General features: G+C 41.3%; 1 protein-coding gene across 1 annotated transcript in view; it reads left to right on the top strand.

The window, feature by feature from the left end:
• SCLY (selenocysteine lyase) overlaps window positions 1–16,532 on the top strand; it is a gene marked incomplete at its 5' end in the record, with an annotated part of 47,763 nt that overhangs the window by 17,035 nt on the left and 14,196 nt on the right. Inside the window, 4 exon segments of the mRNA XM_082249975.1 lie at window positions 1,882–1,982; window positions 2,154–2,319; window positions 6,437–6,564; window positions 9,305–9,469. Coding sequence (XP_082106101.1) covers window positions 1,882–1,982; window positions 2,154–2,319; window positions 6,437–6,564; window positions 9,305–9,469 — 560 coding nt within the window.

The following is a 16,532-nucleotide window of genomic DNA, read 5'->3' as shown; positions in this document are numbered from 1 at the left end:
TTAATGTTCCAATTTAATTGCATGAATTGAATAAAAAAAAAAAAAAATCACTATGGGATGTATAAAGAAAGCAGGGAATCATTAATAGAGATGAGGCAACCATTCTTGTGTTTCAGTGCTCAGATCAGTGCTTTGAGCTGTGCTTCTTTTCAGGCTGATACATTGTTAATGTAGGTCAAAGGCCTGGTGTTTTAGGCCTATCACATTAACGTGTTTCGTCATCTTCAATAACATTTGCTACATGTGTAGTTCACCAAGTGGAAGTCTTTAAAGTTTAAAAAGTAATCTTGCTAAAGTAGTTAATGCTTGTCTACAGCTGTCGTACAAATGTAAGTCATCTAAATACTCAGAATTAGCTAAGCGCTTCCAGCAAAATGGCTGCTGTACAGAGAGACCAAAGCTAGTCAAAGCTCTTTAGAGGTGCCGTGTTTTAAATGGAAGGGAAAAAAAATTGCATAATTATGGTGAACAATATATTACTTTGTGCAGTTATAGTTGGTGGGAGATTAAATGCCTGGAGTAAAGCTGTCATTAAAGAAACATGCTGACCTGCTGGTTTAAATACTTTGAGTCACTGACCTAGAATAAATATGTAGGTAGGGAGTTCTGACTTACCTCTGGCTTTTCTGATCTCCATATTTGTTTTGTGTCAGTGACTTAAAGTATTAGAGGTAGAGAGTCAGTATAACAGTCAGGCAACTAGCATTTTTGTAGGAAGTAAGTAAAGTCAGCTCATATATTTTATATTTACTTATTGACAGTTTATTTTAATGGATATTTTGAATGTTAGATTAAAGGGTTTAGGTTAAAATAAAGTTAAGTATTAGTGTCAGGGTAAAGGTTAAAATTTTTTCTTAAGTCAAAACTGTTTTTTTACCCTAATGTATTACCTGACTCCTCTTACTGATCCAACATTGTCCCTGGCAGCAGCACCGCTCTTCTCTCTTCCTGGTTTCACAGGTGACACCGAGGGCAGTGGGAGCTATTGGCTCCTGTTGCTGTCAGTCAGACTCCTGGGGCGTGGCTTACTGGCACTGTGCGTTTCTATGGGCACACACAGCCTGGATCAGGAGCACGTGCGCATGGGTGCCCCATAGCACCCAGGTTGCTAAGGGGGTACTCAGAAGGACAGCGTTAAGCACCAGCAGGGGACCGCCAAAGAACAGGTAAGAGACCGCTGTGTGCAATATGGTTGCACAGAACAGCTAAATACAACATCTTATTTTAAGACACAGACTAAGATTTTAGGTCCACAATTTTTACATTGAGTTTTTACAGGAACCTCCATGCCACGCCCCATTGATGCGGTAATTCATGCAAAAGGAGCCCTGACCAAGTATTGACTCCATACTATATTGTACATGGTTATACTTTTAAGTAAGCCAACATTTCTGTATTAAAAATCCTTTTTTTTATTTGTCTTTTGTAATATTCTAAATGTCTGAGATATTGAATTTTGGGTTTTCACTAGCTGTAAGCCATATTCATCAAAATTAAAAGAAAGAAATGCTTGAAATATATCACTTTGTGTGTAACGCAATTCACTTTTTGAATTGAATTACTGAAAAAATGTTTACTTTTAGATGATATTCTAATTGTATGAGATGCACCTGTGGTACATTTTTGGTTTTGGATTTATTACCACTGTAACCCATAGAAATTGTACCAAACACTCCCCAGGCCTCCACTTATTAATTGCTGTTCTACAAATATTATACATATTTAAAAATAAAAAAGTGCTGTCAGTACAATTAAGCATTGAACTGTTATAGATTGTCAAAAGCAGCAGCTGAACTTTGTTCACCAAGTTGGAGATTCAGCTTTATGTTTAGTAATACTATGAGAATAAGGTATAGTTTTTCTGTATCCATTCCATTTCAGGATGTATGGCCAAGCAACTAATAGACAAAGCCCGGTCACACATTGCCAGCATGGTGAAAGGAAAATCAGAAGACATCATCTTCACCTCTGGAGGAACAGAAGTGAGTCTGGCAATAGCAATGTTTTTTTGCGTTTCTGTCAACCAGAAAGTTCAATTTTCTTTTTTAAAAATGTAAAATGGTGGGAAGAAAAAAAGGGCTAAATAGATTAACACATGTAAATATGTGTTACTGTTCTCTCATCACTTCTAACTGAGAACATCTCTATTCTAGGCTAACAATATGGTATTATTTTCGGCTGTGGAACAATTCAGTATAAGAACCAAAGAAAGTTCCAGTAACGGTGTGGACAAGACACTGCCACACATCATTACTTCCAATGTGGAGCATGATTCTATTGTACTGCCTCTTCAACACCTGCAGAGGGCGCACAGAGCTGGTAATTGTTTAATTGCTTCTAATGCCAATGTAACCTTACAGAGAATCTACACACTGAGAAATTCTGCCATTCCTGTCCTATAACACAGTACTGTACACCTGCTGGATCAACAAACTGCTTCCAGGCTTCATAATGCTTATATGTACAGCTGCAATGCAAACAAGATATACAATGCTCCCACATAACATGTACTCTTGTACAATACAAGCATACTGTCTATTCTACATGATGCAGAAACATTTAAATGTGATATTTTTCAGCATTTCATTACTTCCCTCAGTGCTTATTAAATGTATTTTCACTAAGCAGTATGTTATACAGGCAAGAACAACTTTATTATCTATTTAACCAGTTTTTGACCTGAAGGATTTGCCCCCTTAACGACCAGGCCATTTTTTGCAATTCGGCACTGTGTTTAATGGAAAATTGCGTAGTGGTGCGACACTGTACCCAAATAAAATTGATGTCCTTTTTTCCCACAAATAGAGCTTTCTTTTGGTGGTATTTGATCACCTCTGTGATTTTTATTTTTTGTGCTATAAACAAAAACAGAGTGATAATTTTGATGAAAGAAAACAATATTTTTCACATTCTGCTATATAACATTCCCCCAAAAAAAAAAAAAAAAAATTTAAAATCACAATTTATTCATCCTTTTAGGCCAATTTGTATTCGGCTACATATTTTTGGTAAAAGTTATCGTGTATACAAACTAGGGGAAAGATTTATGTCATTTTTATTTATTTTTACTAGTAATGGTGGAGATCTGTGATTTTTAGCAGGACTGCGACATTGCGGCAGACAGATTGGACCCCTAACTGTCGTTTTTGACACTTTTGGGGGGACCAGTGACATTATTACAGTAATCAGTGCTAAAAATATGCACTGTTACTGTAATAATGACATTGGCAGGGAAGGGGGGTGATCAAAGGGTTAAGTGTGAGCCTAGGGGAGTGTTTACTAACTGTATGAGGGATGGGCTTGTGAAATGATCACAGAGACCTGTGTTCCTATATAGAAGGATCACAGGCGCTCTCGGATCATTTCAGAGGGAACAACAGTCAGCTGTGTTTACAACAGCTGACCGTCCTTCTTTCTCAGTGGGGAGCAATCGCGGCTGCCAGTCCCGTGGATTGGCATCCCCGCTGCCTCGCTCGCCCCCCAGCACCACACGCGCAAGACCGACGTAGGGCTACGTCATTTCGCGCAACCAAACCAGCCTGCCGCAGTAAAACTGTGGTGGTCGGCAAGTGGTTAAATGTTTAAATCTGCAGTCAACAAAGCTTATTCTTTATGCTGATTGGAGAGCTCTGGCTTTGATTGTTGGACCTCTTCAGGATGACCACTGATTCCACATGGAAAGCCAGCATCCCCCTTTGTAGCATGCTGGCATGAGTCAGGCTTTTCTAGTCAGGCTGTGGTTGCTTTCTAAGGAAAACAAACTGTAAGATTGTGCACACCTTTTGTTTTGATACACCTGAAGTGTATTTAGCTGATTTAAACTGAAATTTCAGTGGGCTTACAAGCTTAACCTCCAGCCAGTTTTTCAGGCTTGCACAGTTGCAAAGGCTTTTCTTCTGTACTAAAATTGTCTTATCTAATTCAATGCACATTGTGCGTTTGTCACAGTGTGCATTAAAAGTTGAAACAAGATTCTACCTAATTTTCCGGCCTGGAGAATGTTCACCATCATCTAGACCTTTCCTCTTGAACTGAACTGTTCCTGGCCAATCCATTTCATTCATTGGATTTCAGACCTTTCAATCATGGAGACTCAGCATCACATGTGGGCATTACTTAGGGCTGTCTCAATGCAGTCTGTTTAGGAACTACTCCTCCAGGCCACAAAGAAATTTTGATATTTGCATAACTCCTCCTAAGTATCAGCGCACTGCTTGCATCAGACTTGAGGGCCATTGAGAGTAGTATAGAGGCAGGGAGCTGTGATGTTTTTAGGTAGCTATGTACAGTTCCCTACTGACCCCTTCCACCAGCCATGATCTGCCTGCATTGAAGATGAGATAAAGCATGTAATTAAACCAGATTGTTTTTTTAATTATTTCATTAGCATGGTGATAAAGCAAGGAAGCAGTATAAGAACCTGAAGGCCTCATGCACACAGACACTTAGCAGCTCCTGTGTGCTGATGGTTAAAATCCCCAGTGCTTTTTTAGAGCCTGGGGAGCCTCATGTGTCACATACAGCCTCCAATACAAGTGAAAAAATGTAGTTGAATATGAAATGTGCATAAAAAATTTTATATAATGAATTTAATGAAAACAATAAATCACGAGTCCGTAAATGTCCAAAAAATAAAATAAAACAGAGATAAAGTGTAAATAGGATTCCAGTGGCATAGGATAGCTGAATCCATAGGAGGAAAAAGGACCACAAATCCCAGCATGCGTATGAGGATAACTCTTCCCAAATCCTTTTTGTGCAACACCAACACTGAAACACACCACTTACCATTGGCCTCCAGCTTAATGGAAAAGGCATAGAGCGCTTTAGGGAGATGATTTTCACAAATAGTCAAAGCACCATGGATAGAGTAAACTCTGGCCAGCTTCCAGTTCAAGTCCGGATGAAACTCTCACTTAGTCAAAGTCCACTTGGTCAGAGATCCAGCAAGCAAAAAAAAAGTGGCAAGCTCAGGCTTTTGTTCTTTCAATATTGTTGTTTATGTTTATTTTTACAGATTCATGCTGGCCATAGACTATACGAAAAATCAGCCGAAATTCAGTCATTTGGTCAGTTCATTTGTTTTTCGGCCAGTTAATGGGCACGAATCGGTAATCGGTTGTGACTTTTTGAGTAGAAAAAACGAAGGACAAGTTTGGAAATTTTCTGCCGAACGAACGGTATATTAAAAGGTTATTGTGTTTCTCATCCAAACTGTTTGCATTAGCTATATGTGAAAAACGCACAAAAAACTGATTCATTTATCTCCATTGAACGATTTATCGGTTATTATATGATGACACGATCGTTTGCTCTCACGGCCGAGTGTTCGTTTTTCGAAAATGAGTTTGAACGATTTTTCATATAGTGTATGGCCAGCATTAGCACGGATGTTTTTGTAATTTTTTTCAACAAATGTAGTTGGCCTTTCTCGGGTAAGTGTCAAGGACATCTGTGTGCATGAATCCTAAATCAGATTTTACAAAAAGGTTGTACCATATACCCAGCTTTACATTTATTTATCTGATGTTCTTCTTTTTAGGATTGTGTTTTGATATCTGATTGTTAGTTACATTTTGTAGCCAGGCAAAGTGCAACTTATTTTATGTAATAAGCACTTTTTTGCCTAAGGCCCCTTTCACACTAGCAGACCGAGCAGGTCAGCCTATCTGACATGATTGGACCCTCTGAAGGGTGGCTGAAGTCAACAGACATGTGTCTGTTGACACCCGCGGACATCCAATTCTATCTGCTAAAAACAGACAGATGGAGTTCTGTTCCCCCATCCATCTGGCAGATCAGATCGGATGGCAGTCAGGTGTAAATGGACAGAAAGCCCATTTACATCCAAACGCCCATAGAGGAGAGTAGGCTATGTCTGTGTCCACTCTGTGTAAGCTAAGTGGACATGGACTAGCCATGGGCAAGCTCAGCGGGAATCAGTGGACAGAATCTCTGCTGAGCAGGCAAAATCCAAGGGAGCCTTCCCCATGTTACATATTATGTGGAGATCCTCTGCAGAGGAAGATTACAGTTAGGTTGAGAAAAGACACAAGTTCACCTAGTTAAACCAAACTAATAGATAACCTCCGCATACACAATTCTATACCCACTGGTCCAAAGGAAGGCAAAAAAAGTTTCTACTCTCTCAGTTTAAAATCAGATTATGTGTGTATCATCACTACTTCTCTTGACTGACTGATCATTCACTCATGTCAAACAGCCAGGATAGTGGATGTGATTATTCAAAAAGCAAATCAATGCATTTATTTCGCTCGTAAATGACGGTTCCTTTAGTCTCCAAGATAATTTGACTGAATCTTAGCACTGAAGGAAGGATCAGCTTTACCTTTGTGCCCTAATTTGTTGTACTGTTTTTGTTTAAGACAGCCTCTTCTGAATAATTGTATGTCTTCTTTGCTTCTTCCTAATCCAGAGGTGACCTTTGTGCCAGTATCCACTACTACGGGACGAGTGGAGTTAGAGGATGTTCTTGCAGCTCTTCGTCCTAACACATGTCTAGTGTCTATCATGTTGGCAAATAATGAAACTGGCGTTATCATGGTGAGTAATAGTTTAGTGGTCACCTAATACTGGTTTGGATACATGTTCATGGTTTTATTTTTGGCTGTTCTTTAGGTCCCATTCACAACTCAGCTTTTCGTAGCTTGAGTCCCGGTTCACACTTATGCGATTGGGGAACCCTGCGAATCTACTGCGGCTCCCCGCATCGCATTCCCAGCACAGGCAGTTCACACTGCCATATGCAAATCGCTGGGGGTGTCAATTCAAAGTTAACGACACCCCCAGATCAGTTCACATATCGCAGTGCGAACTGACATTCGGACATGAATCGGATCGCATAAGTGTGAACCACCATGCGATCCGATTCTGGTGAGGACCCAAAAAAGGGTCCTGTGCGTGTTTGCTCCGAATCAGATTCGAATTCAGCCATACTATCTGTATGGCTGAATTCGCACCGCACAGACATCACATGTGATTTTCAGAGCAGTACGCTCCGAATCACATGCGATGTCTGCCATCGCACTAATGTGAACCGAGCCTTAAGCTCAAAGCTCCAAAACACTGGAGGAGAAAACATCAATTATTCTCTTTGGATAGGGTTCACATCTCCACTGCAAGTCACCTGAAGCTCCAGAAAGTTCTGGAGCTTTTGTTGTAGCTAAAATTGGGCAAATTTGAGAATTTTTGGTATGTTTTTATTTCCATAGAAATTAATGGAAACATGTCATTTGCGCATTTTTTCGTGTGTTTTTGCACGATTTTCTGCTCAAATATAAAAATGTAAAACATAAAATAGTGATTATATATGAATAAATCTTAAATAAATACATATAATAATAAAAACCAGAATAAATAAATAAAATTAATGAATAATGTGTAAAAATACATAAATAAATATTAATTAGCCCATAACCTTAAACATTTTTTTTTTTAATTATTATTATTATTAATTAAAATAATAATAATAATATAATAATAAACACCCAAACACGAAAGAAAAATAATAATAATGTATTTATTTATTTTGTGTTAGTGTTAGGGTGTTTAGTTATTATTATTATTTTATACTTTATTTTTAAGGGTTAAGAGTTTTTTTTATTTATTTATTTATTATTACCTAGTATTAATTTATTGAATTTATTTACTATTTATTTATGATTATTTTTATTTGTGTATTTATTTTACGTGTATTTAATATTATCATTATTACTATTAGTAGCAGTAGTATTAACACCCTAACATAAATAAATAAATAATCCTAATCCCTAATCTTAACCCTGACCGGAACTTCTAATCCCAACCCTAACCTTAACTTTAACTCTAACCCTTTACCCTAACGAAAAAAAAAAAATAATAATAATAACAAATGAATAATAAAAATTTAAAAAGAAAAAAAAGCTAATGGACAAGCTAAAAAAAGCTGAAATACCTAGTAACAAATGATGCAATAAATGAGTTTTCTCTATTGGCTATTAAAAAAACGGCAAGTTAAAAAATCACGCATTAAAATGCTCAAAGACACTTTTGTATAGTAAAATAAGAAATTCTTTTTAATTGTTATTTGTTATGTAAACACCTGCAACTCTTTTATGACCAGAGGTCATTGATGCCCAGAAGCCCAGACCAAATTGTGTTAGCATGTGTCTATAATGTGACAATAACTGTGACTAGTTTGCTTCATATTTTTTTTTTTGTATATTATTACCAGGGCTGGACAAATGTGCTTGGAATCTAGGAGCCAGCTAAAAAAGTTAGGAGCCAGTTTTTTATCGCGCATGCCGAATGGCCGGCTTCTGTCGGACCGCCGCCTATACACACGGGCCCAATGGTGGCCAGCTTTTATTGAACCAGCTGATGTTGCCCGGAATTCGGCCCGTGTGTACTTGGCTTGATGGTATGATGGGCAGTGGCTCACTAAGGAAGGACAATGCAGCAAGGTGGGGGCGATAGGTGACTCAGTAACTCATGCCACCTTAGGCCCCTTTCATACGGGCACGTTTGCTAAGCGGAATCTCCTTGCTCAGCTGGGATTTCTCAGCCAATCCCAGCTGAGCAAGCGGTTGACAGGTCTTGTCCACTACGCTATGCAGAGCGAACACTGACACAGTCCTGCTCTCCTCTATAGGGCAGTCAGATGGAAATGGGGACACGACACCCTTTGCAGTGCAGCCCAGGTGCCAGGTCATTAATTCTAGTCGCCAATACGACCTGGCGCCTGGGGTTTGTCGAGCCCTGATTAATACTATAATCGTATCTGAGAATTATAGTGTAAAACAGAAGCACACTGCCATCTTTAGACTGAGATGGAATATGCAGGCTGAAGAGATTTATTTTGTGAACCATGATTGGCTGTTTTGGCAATCACTGCCTAATAGCCTAAGTTGACTGGCTGAGATCTGTGTGAGGCAGCAAGAGGTGTCATATAAATTTTCAGTATGATGGTATATTCACTGCTGACATCACTGTCATAGTATTTGCCGTCAGTCAGTTTCCTTTACTTTATATCCCAGAGAGAAAACAGGAAGTTTTGGTTTTACATACATTTTAACAATGTATAATGTTACTTTTGTAAAAGAAAAAAAAATGTTTAGGATGGAAATGCTCTTCTAAAGGACTAGGGTACCAACCTTACTACCAAATAGTTTTTTTTATTTTGTGGGTATGTTGAACGCCTGTTTATGTGGGAATTGAGCGTTCAACTGAGTTATTATACAGTATGTGTAAGCTCCATTGACAAGTGTCTGTTATATTACCTATATGCTGATTCTTTCTTTTGCAGCCTGTGAGTGAACTGTCACAACAGCTTGCATCCATTTCTAAACAGCGTGCTAGCCAGGGGCTCTCCCCAATTTTGTTACACACAGATGCAGCACAGGCACTGGGAAAGATCAGCGTGGATGTTCAAGAACTACAAGTCAATTATTTAACCATTGTGGGACACAAGGTACTGCTAACAATATTTATGTGTGACATGTAGTGCCATGAAAGGATTATTTAATTCTATCATGATCAGGAACCATGCATGTCCCTGGCCTGTTTTAAACTTGGTACAACAAACTATGTAAGTTATTATTTCCCATTAAATACCTACAATAGATAAAAAAAGTCTACACACCCCTGTTAAAATGTCAGGTTTCTGTGATGTAAAAAAATGAGACAAAGATAAATCATTTCAGAACGTTTTGCACCTTTAATGTGACCTAAAAACTGTACGACTCAATTAAAAAACAAAATAAATTATTTTACTGGGGAGGTAAAACTAAAAACTAAAATACTGTTGTTGCATAAGTGTGCACACCCTCTTATAACTGGGGATGAAGCTGTGTTCAGAATTAGGCAATCACATTCAAACTCATGTTAAATAGAAGTCAGTACACACCTGCCATCATTTAAAGTGCCTCTGATTAACCCCAAATAGAGTTCAGCTGTTCTAGTAGGTCTTTCCTGACATTTTCTTAGTCTCATCCTACAGCAAAATTTATGGTCCGCAGAGAGCTTCCAAAGCATCAAAAGGATCTCATTGTTAAAAAGTATCAGTCAGGAGAAGGGTACAAAAGAATTTCAAAGGCATTAGATACACCATGGAACACAGTGAAGACAGTCCTCATCAAGTGGAGAAAATATGGCACAACAGTGACATTACCAAGAACTGGACATCCCTCCAAAATTGATGAAAAGACGAGAAGAAAACTGGTCAGGGAGGCTGCCAAGAGGCCTACAGCAACATTAAAGGAGCTGCAGGAATATCTGGCAAGTACTGGCTGTGTGGTACATGTGACTACAATCTCCCGTATTCTTCATATGTCTGGGCTATGGGGTAGAGTGGCAAGACGGAAGCCTTTTCTTACCAAGAAAAACATCCAAACCCAGCAAAATTTTGCAAAAACACATCTGAAGTTTCCCAAAAGCATGTGGGAAAATGTGTTATGGTCTGATGAAACCAAGGTTGAACTTTTTGGCCATAATTGCAAAAAGAATTGTTTGGCACAAAAATAACACTGCACATCACCAAAAGAACACCATACCCACAATGAAGCATGGTGGTGGCAGCATCATGCTTTGGGGCTGTTTTTCTTCAGCTGGAACTGGGGCCTTAGTCAAAGTAAAGGGAATTATGAACAGTTCCAAATACCAGTCAATATTGGCGCAAAACCTTCAGCCTTCTGCTAGAATGCTGAACATGAAGAGGAACTTCATCTTTCAGCATGACAACGACCCAAAGCATACATCCAAATCAACAAAGGAATGGCTTCAATAGAGGACGATTAAAGTTTTGGAATGGCCCAGCCAGAGCCCAGACCTGAATCCGATTAAAAATCTGTGGGGTGATCTGATGAGGGCTGTGCACAGGAGATGTCCTCGCAATCTGACAGATTTAGAGTCTTTTTGCAAAGAAGAGTGGGCAAATATTGCCAAGCCAAGATGTGCCATGCTGTTAGACTCAAACCCAAAAAGACTGAGTGCTCTAATAAAAATCAAAAGATGCTTCAACAAAGTATTCATTTAAGGGTGTGCTCTGATCACTTATGCAACCATATTTTTTAGGTCACATTTTAGGTCCAAAAAGTTCTGAAATGATTTATCTATGTCTCATTGTTTACATCACAGAAACCTGTCATTTTAACAGGGCTGTGTAGACTTTTCTATCCACTGTACTTTGCAAAGGTGTAATCCCCCACCTTAGCCTGTTTAGAAAACTGTGGGAGCTAAAAATCCTGCATGTGTGTGACAAAGGCTTTTGATGCTTGCCATATTTATCCTATATTGTCACCTTGTCTGTGAATGACCTACAGATTGAGGTCCTGACATGCTGTATGTTGGGGTGAGCTTTTCTTTTCCAGCTTCTTCACTTCCTGAATAATTACCCAGCTCGGCCAATTACTAAAAAACACAGTTACTGCAATTCATAAGGAGTTTGTAGATACTCTTTAGAAGTCTGTCTCACGTTAATGTGACAAATGGTAGAACTTGCAAAAGAATCATGTACGTGTCGCTAAGGTGCGTGTGAATCTGTCACAACTCTGACAGAACTGTGCAAGTATTTCTGCAAAATGAGGGAATTTTACAGAAAGAGAAGGTATTTGGAGAAGTTGGGATAATAATGGAAGAGTATCAAATATCAGTCCAGAGCAGGGTTTCTCAACCAGGGTCCGTGGAACCCTTGGGTTTCTCCTGAGGTTGCTAGGGGTTCCTTGTGCAATGGGCAATTCTGCCTCTCTGATAAGTTTCCAATGACATCACTGTTCCTTTTAGCTATCTGTAAGGGGGTAATTCTTCCCAATGATGACAAGAGTAAGGAGCATTCTTCCCACTGACTGTCACACTAATGTGTCATGAGTTGTAGATTTTTAATTTTTAGCAGGGGTTCCCTGAGACCAGAAATTTATTTTAAGGGTTCCTCTGTGTTAAAAAGCTTGAGAAAGGGTGGTCCAGAGGAACCTAAGGATATGTTGTTGTAGAATTCCCCTAAAGATGCAGTGTGATAAGTACATGCATGGCACAATCGACATTTTTCTCCAACTTGGAAGAGGTCTTATTTACTTTCACTTTCTTTATTACCGATATGGTGCTATAAAGTAAAGTGTTGCAAATAGCTACTTGAGTTTGCTGCATGTGTCAGTAATAACAAAATGTCACAGGGTTTTCATGATTTTGGCATAAGGCTTCTAACACACCAGTAGAAATGTGTTGCAAGGGCTGTGATGGTGTTCACCATCACTGGAATTTAAGGACAGATAGGTGATGGGTTGAATTGCTTCATATTTGTCAGCAAGGTCATTTGTTCCCTTTGCCATGAGATCTCTGAGCAGGAAGTCCAACTCCTAATATGGTCATTCCAGGAAGATCAATGGGGTTGACGGGCTGGCTAACAATGTTGCTTTTTGTCTGAGGTGGCTTTCCATTCACCTATTGTCAGGTGTGCTAATGACCTCACCTGTTGTCTGCTAAGGGATGTATTGACACTCAGAGCAATGTGTATTGAGGGCTCATTAGGGAACCATTGTCCTGTGTCTGACTATTGTGTACATTGATTGCCCCCTGGGGCTTCTGTCTCCTTGCACATGGCAGTCCTTCTGGTCAAGCTATCTGACCAATCCCTGTTGACTCATTTTCAAGTCCTCTTTTGCATGGCAGTCCTTCTGGTCAAGCTATCTGACCAATCACTGCTGACTCATTTTCAATTCCTCATTTGCATGGCTAAAGAGGACCTGAATGGGAACTGCAGGTACTTTGCAATTGACCAATGGGAGGGCGGTTGTTGTGGGCAGGATGTTCCTAATTCTGTATAAAAGTGTGCTGTGTTCTTCCAATAAATTGTCTTCCTGTTTGAACTTACATACAGCTTGCTTGGTGTTTGTTCTAATGGATTCCGGACGGCACATAGCTGTAGTTTAGATCCCGGATCCTTGGTTGCCCGAACCATCAGACGTTGCGATCTGCAAGCTGGCTCACTAGAAACAGAGGAGTGTCGGGAGAGCGTAAGCGAGTGAGCAAGGGTCTCGTCACATTGGTTGGCAGCGGTGGGATTTGCTCTCCAGTTACCAGGACACTCCAAACCACCACAGTCAATGACCAGCTATGCAGCATGCAGGAGAGCCACACTGAAAGACTTACTTGAGAGCTGCGGAGGGACCGGTGGGACAAAGAACAAGGCCACCCTGATCAGTGAGCTAGCCGAGATGGATCAGAGGGAGGGTGATGCAGGACCCTGGTCAGTTGAAGACTTGTTTCAGCAACGAGTTCGAGAGCGGTTGGCATTATATGGTGCTAACCCATCAGAGAACGCCATACAGAATGCCATTAGAGACATCCAGCTGCAGGATGAGCGACAAGAGAGAGAACGAGAACGTCAAGAGAGGGAACGAGAGCGGCAACATGAGCAGAGAATGGCAGAAATACGGCAATCGGAGAAAACGCCTAAAGATGCAGCGACTTTCCGTAAGTTGCCCTTTCGGGCGTTCAAACTATTTAAGGAAGGAGAGGAGGAAATTGACGCATTCCTGCAAGACTTTGAGAGACTATGCCAGATACATGAAGTACTGTCCCAAGATTGGGTCGTCTTACTGGCAAGTAATTTAACTGGCAGAGCGGCGGATGCATATTGGGCCCTGGAGGACGAAGACGCTAAAGACTACGACCGGGTAAAAGAAGCTTTGCTAGCCCGATTTGCCATTACACCCGAAGCCAGCCGGATTAAGTTTCGAGAATCCCGGAAACAAACCAACACAACATACGTGGAGTGGGCACATCATCTGCAGCGGAACCTTAAGAGCTGGTTCCAGGGAAGCCACGCTCATACCATAGAGGACATCACCTAGCTAGTACTATTAGAACTGTTCTTTAACCACACCCCTCCGGTAGTACGGGATTGGGTGCGAGATAAACAACACAGACGGTACAGCAAGCGGCTACTTTGGCCGATGAATATCTGGACTCTCGAAGGTCAGGCGAAAACGAGCGCTATTTACTATCTCAGCCCAATTTACCAGCCTCTAAGCCGACTTCAGTACCTCAGTGGTCCGCCTCTAGACCCCCAGCCCGACCCAACCCTCCTACCGGACCTAAGTGCTATACTTGTAACTGAACTGATCATCTGCAACGATATTGCCCTAGCCAATCCACGAGGTATCGAGAGACTAATCATCCATCCAGACCAGCGGCTCATTGCTACCAGAATGAGCCCAACCATCGAGATGTTCAGGAAGAGTGGGGCGAACTTTTCAAAGCGGATCCTGTCCAAGCTGCTGCCGGAGATAATCGGCAGCACCATCGCCAGGCAGTATGGGTTAATGGGCAGCCAGCCCAGGGACTCCGCGATTCCGGGGCTACGATTACCCTCATCCAGCCTCACATGATTCCCCAGTCAGCCCGGACCGGCCAGACTTTTGCAGTCAGGGTAGCAGGGGGCAAGGTGCTACGTTTACCCACCGCCCAAGTCCTCTTGGATTGGGGCTCAGGGGAGCGATATGTGCAAGTGGGATTACTACGCGAGTTACCCGCAGAAGTACTTTTGGGGAACGATTTGGGCCATTTAACTTCCTCTTATGCCCCAGAGGCCGCCATGGCCGGGACCATCAGACGTCACAGCAACAGTCGCTCTCCCATGTCAAATCGAAGGCGGCATATAGGTGTAATGCTCTAGCGTTTGTTTAGAGAGTTGGATTTGCAGCTGCAGAATCTCCACTCAGTAGTCATGTAGAGATGTGTTGAATCACCATGTCCAACTCTCCAGACTCATCATTGTGGCCAGCCTGCTTCAACATACAATATACAAACACTCAATAAGATGTTCCTGGAGTGATAGGTTGTATATGATAGTATAGAGGTGATGTGCTGAAAGGACAGGCGTGAGTTGTGATAGCAATGATGAGTACTCAATAGTAATGTTTAGGAGAGTAGTAGATGATGGTAGATAGGTTAGCAATCATGTGCAATAACAGGTGGTAGGGGACAGCAGATGGAGTGTACAAGAGAGGCTAACTTAGTGCAAGGATATAGATGGTAGTAGACTCAAGAGCTAGCAATCTATGTAACAGTGCAGATGATAGAAATAGTAATGCATAGATAGTAACAGTCCTTAGTATGCAGAAGTAGATAGTGTAAGTTTGATAGGAAGGAATCCCCTGTGGGGTACTTATCACTAGTTAGATTAGTAAGCTGAAGGGTCCGGTAATGAGTGAATGATCGGGTAGCGAGATACGGGATCAATACGGGATCAATAGCGAGGTTCCGGTCTATCCAGTTATGGCAATAGCTGGAGGCTCCGGCAGCATAAGACAAGGCTGTATACCATGCAATTTGTGAGAGAGAAGCCGGCGATTGAAATAGCCGCTCACAGCGGCGCTTAGTGATGACGTCATGCGGCTTAAAGGTATATGCGTTCCACCTAGCTGAAAAGGTGGGACGCAATATGAAGAAGGAAATGACCTATAAGGTCGGGCAAATCCTGATCCTAACTGCTGTTTGGGCGTGTTTGACCTAAGTCTTTACACAACGGAGCGAAATCTAAGAGAAGTATTTTCAAAATATGGTCCAATGGCTGATATATCCATTGTGTATGATCGGCAGTCTCGACGTTCCAGGGGTTTCGCGTTTGTCTGCTTTGAAAATGTTGAAGACGCAAAGGAGGCAAAAGAACGTGTAAATGGAATGGAACTTGATGGAAGACACATACGTGTAGATTTCTCAATTACACAAAGGCCCCACACCCCTACACCAGGAATATACATGGGAATGCGGAGGGGTTATCCCGACAGGCAGACCTAGAACCTTAAGACTACTTTTCCAACATCCTCGAGTTGACCCGTTCGGGGTCCCACTGTGGCTGTTGGACTGTTTCCCCGGGGGAAGATATGTGATGGTGTTCTCCATCACTGGAATTTAAGGACAGATGGGTGATGGGTTGAATTGCTTCATATTTGTCAGCAAGGTCATTTGTTCCCTTTGCCATGAGATCTCTGAGCAGGAAGTCCAACTCCTAATATGGTCATTCCAGGAAGATCAATGGGGTTGACGGGCTGGCTAACAATGTTGCTTTTTGTCTGAGGTGGCTTTCCATTCACCTATTGTCAGGTGTGCTAATGACCTCACCTGTTGTCTGCTAAGGGATGTATTGACACTCAGAGCAATGTGTATTGAGGGCTCGTTAGGGAACCATTGTCCTGTGTCTGACTATTGTGTACATTGATTGCCCCCTGGGGCTTTTGTCTCCTTGCACATAGCAGTCCTTCTGGTCAAGCTATCTGACCAATCCCTGTTGACTCATTTTCAAGTCCTCATTTGCATGGCAGTCCTTCTGGTCAAGCTATCTGACCAATCACTGCTGACTCATTTTCAATTCCTCATTTGCATGGCTAAAGCGGACCTGAATGGGAACTGCAGGTACTTTGTAATAGACCAATGGGAGGGCGGTTGTTGTGGGCAGGATGTTCCAAATTCTGTATAAAAGTGTGCTGTGTTCTTCCAATAAATTGTCTTCCTGTTTGAACTTACATACAGCTTGCTTG

Source organism: Pelophylax lessonae, assembly GCF_965119305.1.
Source record: "Pelophylax lessonae genome assembly, chromosome: 3".
Taxonomy (NCBI): Eukaryota; Metazoa; Chordata; class Amphibia; order Anura; family Ranidae; genus Pelophylax; species Pelophylax lessonae.
The sequence above is the reverse complement of the archived record's forward strand: the minus strand, read 5'-3'. Positions and strand labels throughout refer to the sequence as shown.